The 14753-nt window shown below is 46.8% G+C and overlaps 1 protein-coding gene across 1 annotated transcript in view; it reads left to right on the forward strand.

Moving 5' to 3' along the window:
* Positions 1-14753, forward strand: part of LOC142004375 (butyrophilin subfamily 2 member A2-like) — a 109745-nt gene that overhangs the window by 22531 nt on the left and 72461 nt on the right. Inside the window, exons 6-11 of the mRNA XM_074981993.1 lie at positions 1454-1474; positions 2449-2469; positions 3003-3023; positions 9080-9100; positions 9556-9576; positions 14380-14400. Coding sequence (XP_074838094.1) covers positions 1454-1474; positions 2449-2469; positions 3003-3023; positions 9080-9100; positions 9556-9576; positions 14380-14400 — 126 coding nt within the window. The remainder of the gene's footprint in view (positions 1-1453; positions 1475-2448; positions 2470-3002; positions 3024-9079; positions 9101-9555; positions 9577-14379; positions 14401-14753) is intronic.

Here is a 14753-nt window from a genome sequence, read left to right on the forward strand (position 1 = left end):
ACAGATAATTTGGAGCATCAGCTTTCGTGGGCAAAGATCTGCTTCACCAGAGGCATCTTTGCCCATGAAAGCTCACGCTCCAAAATATCTGTTCGTCTATAAGGTGCCACAGGAATTCTTGTTGTTACAACATGAGTGACTTTGCCTGACTGTCCCACACTGCTCTGAGTTCCTTAAGAGGTGTGCTCACACTCCCCCGTGGAATTAGGTTTAATCCTTGGCTAACCACAGTAGGAACTTTTAGCTCTGAGAGATTTCCCTAGGATAGTTCAGGAAATTGCCATATTTGTCACGGTGATATTCCTGGGTGACTCATGTAAGCATAGGATGAAGGGGGAGCTAATTCCTCATCTGTCGGCATCCTGTGACCGTTACTCTTTTCCTGTGCTCTTTTCATACCCCCCATCTAACAGCCACATCTGCCAGGCCATCTCATGTAGAAAACATTTCTTTATACGATAGAACAAAAACTCTGCTCTTCTTGGAGGCTGACCTGGGGGTGCTCCACCTTGGGTATTTGGGCGCACCGGCACGCCTGGCTGGAAGAGTTTTGAGCAGTGCCAAGGGGGCTGTGAGCATATGTGCAGAGAACTTGTTGACAGAGACAGTTAATGTGCATGAGTCAGGGTGACGATCCATCCCCTTTTTACTGGGATGGTCTCTGATTTAAGCTGTCTCAGAGGCGTCCCAACTTTTCAAAGAAAATGGGCAAGTTGTCAAATATTTTGCAGAGCTCCTGTTCCCTGGCACTCTGTATCTTGAGATGGCAGCTCTCCTGCCAGGGAGCTCCACCACTGGGTGGCTGCCCTGTTCCCTGGAGCTCTACACCTTCAGGGGAGCTCCTCTGTGGGGCAGCTGCCCACTTCCCTGGTACCCCACGGTGGCAGCCCCCACTGCTGGTGAGCTCCACAATGGGGCAGATGCCTCGTTCCCTGGTGCCCTTCACTTAGGGAAGGCAGCTCCTGCTGACAGGGAACCCCTCCAGCTTTGTTCCCCAGCCAGGAGGCTTGAAACAGCCTCCCTCACCAGGAAGTTCTGGAGCCCCCGTCCTTCACTCCCCTTCATCCCTGGTGCCTCCTCACTGGAGGCTGCATAGCCCCTCTCTACGGTGCCTCACCCTGAAGCAGCAGCCCCCATTGCAGCATGGGGCAGCATGCCTCTATCCCTGGAGGCCAGTGTCCTGTAGTTGCCATAGAGCAGTGTGGTCACTCTGGCATGAGTGAGCCCCATTCTCTTCAGTTCCTTCTCTGCCACGTCCGGCGCTGGTTGGAACCACAGTGCGCTCAGCATTTCCTTTTCTCGGGACCTAGGTTAGCTCTTCTACACCCTTTTAGTCAGTTTTTGCTTTTAAAGATCCTCTTCATTACCCTGCAGAGAAATGTTTTTTCTTTCCTTAAACCGCCAAGCTGTGGACAAACCCTTTCGTACTCAAATGTGTGTTGTTCCTTTGCAGCCAAACTATGGGGGAAAGTGGGTGAGTCCAATATGATTTCTGTACCAGTTTTCCACCGACGTGGAGATGGAGCCCTCCCTCACAGAAGAGTCTGCTGCTCAGCAGTGGCTTGGTCCACCCAGGCCGACTGACATGAGGGGACGGGGGGAGTGCAAAGGGAGAGGTGTAGGTTGGATATTAGGACAAACGCCCCAGGAGGGTGGTGAAGCACTGGAATATGTCACCTAGAGAGGTGGTGGAATGTCCATCCCTAGAGGTTTTTAAGTCCCAGCTTGATGAGGTCCAGGCTGGGATGACTTAGATGGGGTTGATCCTGCTTGAAGCAGGGGGGCTGGACTAGATGACCTCCTGAGGTCCCTTCCAGCCCTGGGATTCTATGACAGGGAGCAGTTGCCTCCAGGCCTGACATTTTAAGGGGGCCCAGAGCTACTCTGGCAGTGCCGGTGGCTAGAGCTCCTGGCCCCTTTGAAATACCCCAGCAGCGCTGCTGCAGCTGTGCATGGCTCTGAGGAAGTCAGGGGGAAGGGCAGCCCCCCCTCCCACCTTGCCTGGGGGGGTCTGTGATGGCTGTTGGAGTCTCTGGGCCCATCCCTGCTGACAATGCAGCACTTCTAGTGCATAACAATTGCAGGGTGATTGGAGTGCCAGGCAGGCATTTTATAGATCTACCCCCTTGAGCTCACAGAATGGGAAAGGACCTACAGCAGTTGCTGAGTCTAGCTCCCCACCCTCATGGCAAGACCTAGCACCATCCCTGACAGGTTTTTTTTAATCTGTTTCTCCCAGATCCCTAACTGGCCCCCTCCAGGGTCATCGCCCTGGGTTTGGCAGGATAGTGCTCTAACCACTGAGCTCTCCCTCCCCACAAGAGGCTAACCTTCCCCCAGGCCCTTGAAACGCCGCCCCTTACGGATTGAATTTTCTTTACAAGGCCAATGCACTAACACTGAGCAGGAGGGAAATTATTTTCTTACTCTGTTTTCACTCTTTTCCAGACCAACAACAGAGGGAAATCAGTAAGTCTTCAAAGGTTTTGTAGCCTTCCACTTAAGCAATGGCAACGCAGAGAATGTGGGGTACAATTGTGGGGTTTGTGTATTTGTTGCTTGGGGGTCTGTTCTCTCTGAGAACATTCCACTGCCCAGACCTGGCTAAAGTACAGTGCTTTCTGTGTAGTTCCACTTGGGTGAATGAGCCTCTAGGATTTTTGGAAAACTCCAACGTATTTTCCCTACATTGGTATACAGATGCTTGCACAAGGGAAATTATTTCATTAGTCATATGTACACTATTGTCAACATCTGCTGCACAGCCTCCTAGCCATCAGCAGGTTTGAGAAGGAATATTGAGGGTCTTCATGGACTTGAATGTCCAGCAATAGCAAATTGTCCAGGTGGAACTAAAGGCTCATTCTCAAATTCAGTACAGTATGCCTGTCCATCAACCCTACCTCATTCTTAATAAGCTGGAAGGAAATAAAGCAATTTAGAAATGTTTGAAAAATTGAGAACGTTATGTAATTATTGACATTTGTGTTATTTTTTTACAGATGCACTTCAGATGCAAAGGGGTAAGTTAGCACTTCTAACTTTATTGCCTTGTATTTCTGAGGAGAGAAAGGAAGTGACTGCCTAGGAAGGAGTAAGGCGGAAAGGGATCTACGGGTTATAGTGGGCCACAAGCTTCATATGAATCAACAGGGTGATGCTGTTGCAAAAAAAGCAAACATGATTCTGGGAAGCATTAACAAGTGTGTGATGAGCAAGACACGAGAAGTCATTCTTCCTCTCTACTCTGCGCTGGTTAGGCCTCACTTGGAGTATTGTGTCCAGTTCTGGGCACCACATTTCAAGAAAGATGTGGAGAAATTGGAAAGGGTCCAAAATGAGCAACAAGAATGATCAATGGTCTAGAGAACATGACCTGTGAAGAAAGGCTGAAAGAACTGGGGTTGTTTAGTTTGGAAAAGAGAAGATTGAGGGGGGACATGATAGCGGTTTTCAGGTATCTAAAAGGGTGTCATAAGGAGGAGGGAGAAAACTTGTTCTTCTTGGCCTCTGAAGATAGAACAGGAAGAAATGGGCTTAAACTGCAGCAAGGGAGGTTTAGGCTGGACATTAGGAAAAGGTTCCTAACTGTAAGGGTGGTTAAACACTGGAATAAATTGCCCAGGGAGGTTGTGGAATCTCCATCGCTGGAGATATTTAAGAACAGGTTAGATAAATGTCTATCGGGGTGGTCTAGACAATAGACCACGAGGGCAGGGGGCTGGACTTGATAACCCCTCAAGGGGGAGGGTGCAGGAGTCAGGGCAGGGTCTTGAAGATGTGTGGGGGTGGGAGCAAGGCAGGAGGCTGGAGGTATGTGTGTAGTTTGGAAGAGTGAGGCTTCGGAGTTGTGGAAGGGCTCAGGATGGAGAAACCTATCTAGCAGGGCTTTCCTTCCCCTTTGAGCCAGCAGGGCCTTTTCCCCGCCCTAGTCTCCAGGGGCCTTCTGCCTCCTCCCAGCCTCCCAGTCACCAGTGGACTTCTGCCTCCCACTAGCTCCTTCCAGCCTCAGGGGCTTTCTGCCTCTCCTGCCCCCTGGCTGCCAGGGAACTTCTGCCTTCTCCCAGCTCCAGCTGGCCACTGGGGGCTTCTGCCTCCCTTACCCCCACCTCCAGCATAAGAGGAAGCTGCATAGCAAAGTTGGTGGCCCAGCTCTTACCATTTAGGGGGAGTTCTTTAACTAATAGACATGCTAAATAGCTCTTGATAGAGGAGAGAAAAGAAATGAAGACAGATAAGCATCAGCCCGGAGGTTGCTAGAACTCTCTGGAAGTAAGAAAGAACCAGTTCCAGGAAAGCTCAGAGACGAACGCTGGCTCTTTAACAGAGGCTGGGAGGGCCAGGCAGGTATGTGGATTCAGCCTGAAGTGGTGTTGGCCTTTCTGACAAAAGCCAACCCTGAAACTCAGATGTGTGTAAGGAGCTAAGCAATGACGAATTTCCTCCTGGGAAGGTGAAGAGACATTCTTGTTCACGTCCAATACTCTCCAATTTCTATGAATCCGTCAAAAGAAGAGATTATGGAATCAGTGAAGCTGGTGAATATTATGGTGCCAAAGACTGTTATTGTTGTACTTCAGCAGACAGTAGGTGAGACATAGGCCTTCATCAACACTAGAAGATAAATTCAAATGTCAAGGCATTAGCTCAATATTCAAACGTGCTTGTCTTCACATGGCATACTGTTAACTCGATTTATTGAGCTGTAATACCGATTACAAAATATTTCAATATTTCAATTTCAAATTTAAAATCTCAACTTAAGGCTAGTGTGGGAACACCAGGTCCTTAATTTGAATTTGTTGGCCTCCAGAAGTGTCCTGTATGTATCCCACAAAGCAACGCAATGACCCTTTAAGTATGGCCGCTTCCTTGAACGCTGCTGAGCAGGAAGAAGGTCAAAGTAAGCCCAGGAAGTTTTGATTGAATTTGAATTTGAATTAGAATTTTAAATGGATTCAGCAGCCCAGCCCTGCAAATATAAAGGGCGTCCGTTATGAAAATATCCCTTTGCCCATCGCGCTGCACCACATCAGTAACCATGGCACTGCATCGGTAGCAATTATCGGTAGCCCTCTACTGCAATCATGAACACTCAGGGTACTGATCTGACTCGCACTTCTCAGGCTCGCACGAGAGCCCCAGCTTGGACCCACTTGGGGAGACCAGTCGGTGGCAAAGAGGCTTCTGGTGGCCAAGAGAAATGTGGCAATCTATGATCAGATGGTGCATGAGATGGCCACCTGAGGTTACTACCAGGACTTTATGCAGTGCTGGGTGAAGGTTAAAGAACCTTCAGGCCTATCAAAAAGTCCGGGAAGCCAACCAGCGCTCAGGAGCAGTTCTAAGGACCTGCCGCTGTTATAAACAATTGCACATGCTTATGGAAAGCGACCCCAACACAGAGCCTGGACTGACTTGTGACACTTGTGGAGGTCCTGATATGGAGTTTGGGGTGAGCCTGGAGGAGCAGCATGGCCCAGAGGAAGAGAGCAATGGAGTGGAGGAAAGAAGCAACATGCAGGGGACAGGGGAAGTTGTTCCAGGCAGCCCAGAGCTCTTCACCATAGATCTGGAACCGGGCCCCTCCTTGGCATTCCCCTCCGCACCGGGACCCTCCATGCCAGCCCCCGAGCCCCCCAGAGCAAGCAGTTTGGGTGAATATTTATTCTGCTGGCTAGAAGCAGGTTGGGGGTGGGTATAGCTATAGGGTTGGGTATAGGTACAGGTTTGCTAGCTGTGCTTCTGTGCCCCTGAGAACAGTGTGTTAATGTTTCTTGGGATGGAGCACCTCTCCTTTTTGGAGATCTCCTTGAACTGTGAAGGGTGGCAGCTGTCCCGTCACAACGTTCCATAAAAGTGGACTTGGACATGCGAAGGTTCTGCACCCGCTGCTGGTTGTCTCAGGACTCCAAAATGATGTGGTCCCACCGGTGCGTGCTGGTCTCTCAAGTCCAAGACCACTGCTCCACTGTCATCAGTGCAGTCATGGCACCTGGCAGCTCTGAGTTCTTGGACCGCAGTTGGGAGATGTGTGCTTCCAAACCATCATCATCAGTAGCAGCAGCATCGCTACCAGTAGGATGGCCAAGTGTCACTGAGCTTTGGAAGTGAGGGGCCAGCTGCTATGCTTGCTGAAATTATCTGTGCCGTGAGCCGGAGCGTTCATGGATCGGTGCTTGTGCTGGAACGCTGTAGCAGGAAATGGCACGATCTCCGGTTCTTTTCTTGTGCGGTTAGTGATGCAGTGAATTCTGGGACAGTGCTTGGAATTCTGGGATTCCAGCACGAAACAGCCGCAAGCAACCAGGGCCAAGGCACTGCGGCATGGGTACCCACAATGCAGCGCTCGTGCTGTCAGACTTGCATGGGGCAATGGGTCCGAGGAGATTCGACACGGAAGAAAGGTGGGTCAAATTTCAAGAAGCTTTGTGGACACTTGATTTCAACTCATTATATGGAGGTTAAACATTTGAAGTTACTAAATATCCAATTTATCTCATAGTGTAGATGCAGCCTAGGTGCATAGCTCAGATCTGTCCCCAGCTCCAGTGAAGACTGAGTCAGTTGTACAATGGAACTGGAAGAAGATGTGCTGAAGAAAAGCCTCAAGTGTGTGTTTCTTCAGGAAGGGGATTTTAGAGGATTTCAGATGATTTTTTTCCTCACCTTCCACCACCTAAACCATCTTTCCCAGAGAAATCCACTCCCCCCTTCGCCCCAGCCAATTTAACTGGTTCAGCAAATGGTATTGCAATCTCTGGCTCCATCTGAACCAATAGTCATCTCACAATGGAGAAGGAAAATGGATCCACAGAGAGAAAATATTACGCTGCCCTGGATTTAAAAGAGGCGTATTTCCAAGTTTCAGTAAGATCTTGTCGTTGGAAATAATTACATTTGATCATTTGAGACAACAACTGAGACCTCCATTTTGGATTGTCTACAGAACCTAGAATATATTCAATAATATAATTGGGGATACACGTCTCCTAGAACTGGAAGGGACCTCAGGAGGTCGTCTAGTCCAGTCCCCTGCCCTCTTGGCAGGACCAAGCAAAATCCCTCTGTTATAGCAGAGTATCCGAAGGCAAGGGAAGTGCATTTACCCTGGATGATTGACTAGAAGGATTAATCCAGGGAAGACATCCCATTGCACATAAGACAAATATATTTTTCTTTTGCCCAAATTGGGATTACAAATAAATTGGGAGAAATTAAGTATAATCCTAGTTCAATTAATCCTCTTTATTGAGTCTATACTAAATTCAGTTGCAACAAAAGCTTTCCATCCATGGGAGAAATGTATAACGATAAAAATATTGATACATCTCCTTTCTGTTTCCTTCAATAATTCATGGAAAGCCATTGTTCAGGCTTTAGGCTTTACTGTCAGGTCTTCTCCTTACTACAGTGATGACATATGTTCATCTTTGCATGAGAGATTTGCAGCACTCATTAGCCACAAGTTACATCCCAGTTTAGTCAATATGTATCACAAATCAGTAATTCCAAATCAGGCTTTGTCACCATGAATAAGTGGACAAATGTTGAAAATGCACCTTCCAATTCTTCCCTTCCTTCACTACACCTCACCCACCACTAGTCAGCCTGAAGGCCACAGAGGGGCTGTTGGAGAGCAGGGCTTCCCCAGAAGTTTCAACTTCTCTTCCTGGTAGCCTGCAGACCACAGTAGGGGAGGGGCTGGGGGGCAGATCTTGGAGCAGGCTGCAGGATATTGATGCAATTGAAGGTACACATCTCCTAGAGCTGGAAGGGACCTTGGGAGGTCATTTAGTCCAGTCCTCTGCGCTCTTGGCAAGACTCAAGCACCAACCCTATTGTCTACTTGCCCCAATCCTTAAATGGCCTTCTCAAGGATTGAGCTCACAACCTGGGGCTTAGCAGGCTAGTACTCAAGCCACTGAGCTAGACAGGCATGCTGGAGTGGTGGGCAGCACCCAGAGGCTGCAGGGGGACCACTGGAGGCAGGGACAAGCTCACAGAGCCTGGCCAGCCCTCCCGTGCATGCCCCTGAACAGGCTGCAGGTATGGAGTATGGAGGGGGGCTGCAATGTGGAGGGACAGCTGGAGGGCGGGGCCAACTCACAAAGTGCCACCCCTACATCCAACAGGCTCCAGAACAGGGTGGCCATTGCACCAAGCTAGGCACCCCTGGATCAGCTGCAGGTCAGGAAGGCAGCACTAGTTTGAGTGGCTGCATCCCCCAGACAGCCTGCAAGCAAGGGGCATCAGCAGGCTGGGGCCAGGCTGCAGAACCCCAAGCTCCACCTGACAAGCACACAGACTGGCATTATCCCCCCCGGGAGGAGCTGCTCTCCAGGGATCGCAGTTCTGCCTCCTCAAGAGGCACCTGCTGGCTGGGGAGCAGTGCCCCCCTCACCCGCAAGGGTGGCCCAGGTAAGCCCCCCACCTCCCAGCTGCCTGTCCTGAGCCCTGCATTTCCCACCTGCCTTGACTCCTGCTCTTCCCCTCATTAATATTGGTTTTGGTTTCTTGTGGGGTGGCAGCAGGTGGAAAACAGTAAGTTTGCTGTAATTTCCAGGCTTTCGCAGTAGAAGGCCAAATGTTGCGCTGTTGATGAATTTCCATCAGTTGTTCAATAAGGGGAGTCCAGGAAACTCCCTCACCTGAGACAGACCAGACTGAGTGTTATTTCCCTGGGGAGCACTGAGAAAGCTAATTTACACAACCCAGCAAAGTGAGTAGCTACTTGAATGCATGTCGTTCTTTTGCGACGGATCCACAGGAGGCACTGGGGAAGTGTAAATTTTTTTTTTTGCCATCTTATCAAGCTGAGATGGGGGGGATTTGCAATGCGACTGCATTGAATCTGAGATTAAACAGGCAAAGTTTCACATCTGACTTCCATTGTTCAATATATCGTGTGAAATCTCATTTAATCCCCAATTTGTTTTCCTGGTAGAAAAGAAAGCAGAGTTTTTGCTACTATGATGCATCTGATCATTTAGGAGATTCTTTACTTTAAAAAAAAATCACATTCTCTGCATCATTTGGAGAAAACTCTGAATTAATTATTTTGCAATTTCTTTTTCAGCAAATCTCCAGCCGATTATCCGTAAGTCAAAGTTGCCTTTTCAGTACTTCTACTCAAATCAAAAGTTGTCTGTGGCAAAATTTTTCAGCTTTCATTAATGATGCCCTTCATTCTACCAACCACAAAAATGTATCATTGCTTTGTTTGCTCTGAATCTTAGTGCATTTTATGGGAAGCTCTGATTTATCGTTGCTTCTGTTTGGTGACATTGAAAAAAAACCAACCTCTAGTCACTTGTTTTTCTGGTTTTAGTATAAAAAATAGTCTTCCAAAAATACAGAGGACTATTTTGGGAATCCTTGGGACAAATCTAAAGCTGATCAAATCTAATGAAAGGTCTCACCTGAGCTAATTTTTTCACTAAGTTTAGGTAATTCTTGCTATTCCACAAATTAAGTACTGACAGTAAATGGTATTGGGAACCAAATTTTCAATAACAAACAAAAAAGAATCATGATCCAATTTTTTCTTTGCAGAACAACTTCAGCATGAAAATGGTACGTTTGCGCTGATTTCTAAGCAAATTTTCTTCGTTCTTTCTTTTTAAATCAACTGTATTTCTAAAAGTAAACAAAAGCCCCTAATTCATCCATTGACTATAAGAAGCTGTCCATTTCCTCAGATTCTCAGTTGTCCTTCCCCATGTAAATGGCCTCTTTGCAGATAGTAACAGAGAGAAAGCCGGGCTAGTCTATACACTATCAAAACAAAAAAGCAGTCCAATAGCACTTTAAAGACTCACAAAAATTTCTTTGCAGCTAGTTGGTCTTTTACGAACTGATGTTTAACTGGTTACAATTACTGGTGCTAAGAGCATCTAAGCCCCTTGAAAACAATCACTTTATTGTGTAAAGTGAATCACATCTAAGTATCTGCTTTCAGTTCTCAAAGGAGCTGGTACATTCCTTTCTCTGCCTCCTACACATTTGATTGATAGATATGTAACACCAAGGCTACGTCTACACGTGCACGCTACATCGAAATAGGCTATTTCGATGAATAACGTCTACACGTCCTCCAGGGCTGGCAACGTCGACGTTCAACTTCGACGTTGGGCAGCACCACATCGAAATAGGCGCTGCGAGGGAACATCTACACACCAAAGTAGCACACATCGAAATAAGGGTGCCAGGAACAGCTGCAGACAGGGTCACAGGGCGGACTCAACAGCAAGTCGCTCCCTTAAAGGGCCCCTCCCAGACACAGTTGCACTAAACAACACAAGATCCACAGAGCCGACAACTGGTTGCAGACCCTGTGCATGCAGCATGGATCCCCAGCTGCAGCAGCAGCAGCCAGAAGCCCTGGGCTAAGGGCTGCTGCACACAGTGACCATAGAGCCCTGCAGGGGCTGGAGAGAGAGCGTCTCTCAACCCCTCAGCTGATGGCTTCCATGGAGGACCCCGCTATTTTGATGTTGCGGGACACGGATCGTCTACACGGTCCCTACTTTGACGTTGAAGCTCTGGAAAGAGGGCTTCCTGGCAACTGGAAGACCCCATCTGCCGACAAAACTGGCTGCACTGCACTTCTGTCGACGATACTATGTCAGCAGATCGTTATGCCTCAAATTTTGGAGGGATAATACTGTCAAAGCAAATGCAGAGTTCTGTCAAGAGTCTGTTGACAGAATGCTTTAAATATGTGGCTGCTACCTGAGTTGTGTCGACAGAAGGCCCCTTTGTCGACAAAACTTCCTAGCGTAGACCCAGCTGAAGAACTTGCCAAACTGCCAGACATGCTTTCCAGCTGCCCCTCTCTGCAAGATGTAGGTTGGATATTAGGAAAAACTCTTTCCCCAGGAGGGTGGTGAAGCCCTGGAATGCGTTGCCTAGAGAGGTGGTGGATTCTCCATCCCTTGAGGTTTTTAAGGCCCGGCTGGACAAGGTCCTGGCTGGGATGACTTAGTTGGGGTTGATCCTGCTTGAAGCAGGGAACTGGACTAGATGACCTCCTGAGGTCCCTTCCAGCCTAGGGATTCTGTGATTCTGTGAAGAGATTTTCCCGATTAGCGTATTTCAAAACAGCACATCTACACTCAAAAATGTGTATCACGATAGCTCTCAGCTATTTCAAAATAGAGCGTCCACACTGATTGGGCACTGAACTGGATTTAAGGCATGCTGGGTCTGCCCCCTATTTCGAAATAACCCCTATTCCTCGTCTACGCAATCTCTATGCCAAAGTACCTATTTTGGAAGCGGCAATATCCCTCGTAGAATGAGGTTTACAGAATTCAAAATAAGCCAGCTGCTATTTTAAAATTATTTTGAAAGGATGCTTTTGCTATGTAGATGCTTGCCAAATTATTCCCGAATAGCAGCCATTTTTCCAAACTAGCTTTGCTATGTGAACACACCCTCAATGTATAGGATCTAGAAAACAGGATCATATGACTGGTTAGTGCTGAGCTATAGACCTTAACTTAAATACAACCTAATTAATAGGAAGGAGAATACTCCCCACAGTAACGTGTAGAATGATGATGATTGTTGATTTGTGTGAAGTAGACACTTCTGACAGTCTTGTGTTCTGCACACCTGTGTCATTTGCTGCAATCTCACTAGAATGCGCTGAAAAGCTCCTTTTTCTAATTCACTCTGCATAGAAAATTCTAGTTCATACTATGTGGGTAGTCTGTCATGTCCAACGATGACATCTTGAGCTTGCACAGGCTCATCGGTTGTGGACTCGCATGTGGCTGAGGAGTCCAAGCTTTGAATGGCCTGGGCGTTCGCAGTGGGGGCAAGGGAATTGTCCTGGTTCTGTTGGTGCGGCTGCTGCTGTTGCTTTCTTCCTCTCACAAGCGTCAATGAGACGTACGCTTTGCTGCGCTTCGAAGTTGTCATACATGTGTCGTACGGGAGCACGCCGGCCTGGTCGGTCTTTTGCATGCTGCTCTAGCTGATCTGGTTTTAAACCAGCATGAGCAATGTTGGCCTTCATGCAGTCTTTGTACCTCTGGCGAGGCCTACCTTGATTCCTTCTGCCCTGGGAGAGCTCACCGTAGAGGATTTACTTAGGGATTCTTGACTCCTCCATTAGTATGACGTGCCGTGTCCAGCGAAGCTGGGCTTTCAGAATCATGGCTTCGATGCTCATGGTTCCTGCTCTGTCCAGGACTTCCAGGTTCATAACTCTGTCCTGCCATCGAATGTGCAGTATTGACCTCAGGCCGTGTGTTTGGAAGCGCTCCAGCAGTTTTATATGTTTTCTGTTTTTCATACTATGTAGTGAACACTCAAATGTGTGGCTTTCATTTGCAGAGGAGCTGTGAGAGAAATGTGGTAAGTTTATGTTGATCTCTGTAGCTTTCCTGTGAAGCAGGGGAGGAATAGAGGATCTGATGCAAATGCATGCGCTGTGTACATCTTCTCAGAACAGCTTACTCCCCATCCTGTCTGTAAATCTGCTAATGTCGGTGCAATTACACAGAGGAAAAAGTAGGCATTTGTGAACATTTTTAAAACTATATAATTTATTCAATTCTCAGGAAGTGGGTTAGTGTGCATGGTAGTATGTCCTAATCTTCATTTATAATGTGATTCTATTAAGACTAGATTTACAATACTCCCTGAAACTAGTAGGAGAACCTGTACATTCAGTAGCCACCTTACATTGCAAAAAGACGAGGTTATTTATTACTAGCAGTAGAATAGTGAAGTCATGATGGCAGACTGAGAGCAGGCTATAGAATGATATGGTGAGTGAAGACGCAGATAGCACAAACACGTGGCCCAAAATATGTATCTCCCTGAATGTGTCTGTATGAATATGGCCGATTCATAAAACTGCTCATGAATGAAGATAATAAATCAAGTAGACCATTGACACTTGTGATCTAAAAACATACATGTAAATGTTGGTTATTTGCCAATTTTAGCAGAAAATTAGTAAATGTGCATTAAGCAACGCCTCCTGTTTTTATTATCTGTGTTTTAATAAAAATGCATGTCCCTATTTCTAAATGTTGCTTGCAGGAGGAAATGCAGAAATTGATATTACAAGCAGCAAAAGAGAGCGGGATAAGATATCAGTCTTCACAGAATCACAGAATCACAGGGCTGGAACGGACACTAGTCCAGCCCCCTGCTTCAAGCAGGATCAACCCCCCACTAAGTCATCCCAGCCAGGGTCTTGTCCAGCTGGGACTTAAAAACCTCAAGGGATGGAGAATCCACCACCTCTCTAGGCAACACATTCCAATGCTTCACCACCCGCCTGGTGAAGTAGTTTTTCCTAATATCTAACCTACACCTTTCCCTCTTCAACTTCAGACCATTACTCTTTGTTCTGCCATCTGACACCACTGAGAACAGTTTCTCACCCTCCTCTTTAGAGCTCCCCTCCAGGAAGTTGAAGGCTGCTATTAAATCACCTCTGTCTCTTCTCTTCTGTAAACTAAACAAGCCCAGATCCCTCAGCCTATCCTCATAGGTCTTGTGCTCCAGACCCTTAATCATTTTTTGTTGCCCTCTGCTGAACCTGCTCCAGCAAATCCACATCCTTATTATACTGGGGGGCCCAAAACTGGACACAATATTCCAGATGTGACCTCACCAGTGCCAAATAAAGAGGAATAACTACTTCTCTAGATCTGATAACTACTTCTCTTCACACTGTACTACAATCTTTATTTGATAAAATAGTCTTTACCTGATGTGGAAGAAAATTTATATCTTTGATATTTCTACATTCGTTTATTTTTCACTAAAACTCCAGAGGGAAATGTAGTGTCTTTACATTGCATCTGACGAAGCGGTTCTTTGCCCACAAAAGCTGATGCTCCAAAATATCTGTCAGTCTATAAGGTGCCACAGGACTTCTTGTTGTTGTCTTTACATTGTTTCTGTTCTTATTCCTTCAATCAGGGAACATCCTAAGCTCGCTCTTTGGGGCTGTATGGGGGGGATTTCTGCGATTGCTTAGGGACAGGAAGCTTTTTGCAGTGATTGGAGGGACAGACAAATACGAGCTATTAAGCACTGGGTCAAAGTGGGGTTCTGAGTTGCTTTGAGTGCATTTCTCTCTGGGAAATCTGGGTTTGTTCTGCAGATGGGAGTCAATGAAATTTCAGTGTTTAACCTCAAGGGAGGGCCAAAGACGGCTCATAGCTGTGCCTAAGGCTGGAATGGTGTCAGGCTTGGCATATGTTAATATAAAAAGTGAAAATACTTGTCTATTTGAAGCCAGTTCTTGTTTTTGTATAATCAATGGCTGGAATCCCAATGTTGTTATAGAGCAGGACTAAGTCCCCTGTATGAAAAGAAAGTGCATTTTTGACAATATTTCTTTTTCAGGCCAGTTCCAGGTGGAAAGCTGTAAGTTTGCTCCAATTTTTAGCTGGGGGGAGGGAGGTCAAATATTGCCCTCTTGGTGAATTTATGCAAGAGGTCAGTGATGACAGACCATTTCAGATGGCTATGAAAGGGAGTTGAGGAAGTTCTCACTCGAGGGACAAGTCAGATTCAGCATTATTTCCTTGGGAACTATTGAGATCGTTGGTTTACACGACAGCACAAAATATGCAGCCAAATGCGTATCATTCCTTTGCACCAAAGCAACTTAAAGCACTGCAAAACTACATTTTTGTAGCCTTCTTAGCAAAAGAGAAGAATGATAGTTTATGATGAGACTGAATTGAAACTTAGATTAAGCAAGCAAAACTTCACAT

The sequence above is a fragment of the Carettochelys insculpta genome, chromosome 31, assembly GCF_033958435.1.
Source record: "Carettochelys insculpta isolate YL-2023 chromosome 31, ASM3395843v1, whole genome shotgun sequence".
Lineage (NCBI taxonomy): Eukaryota > Metazoa > Chordata > Testudines > Carettochelyidae > Carettochelys > Carettochelys insculpta.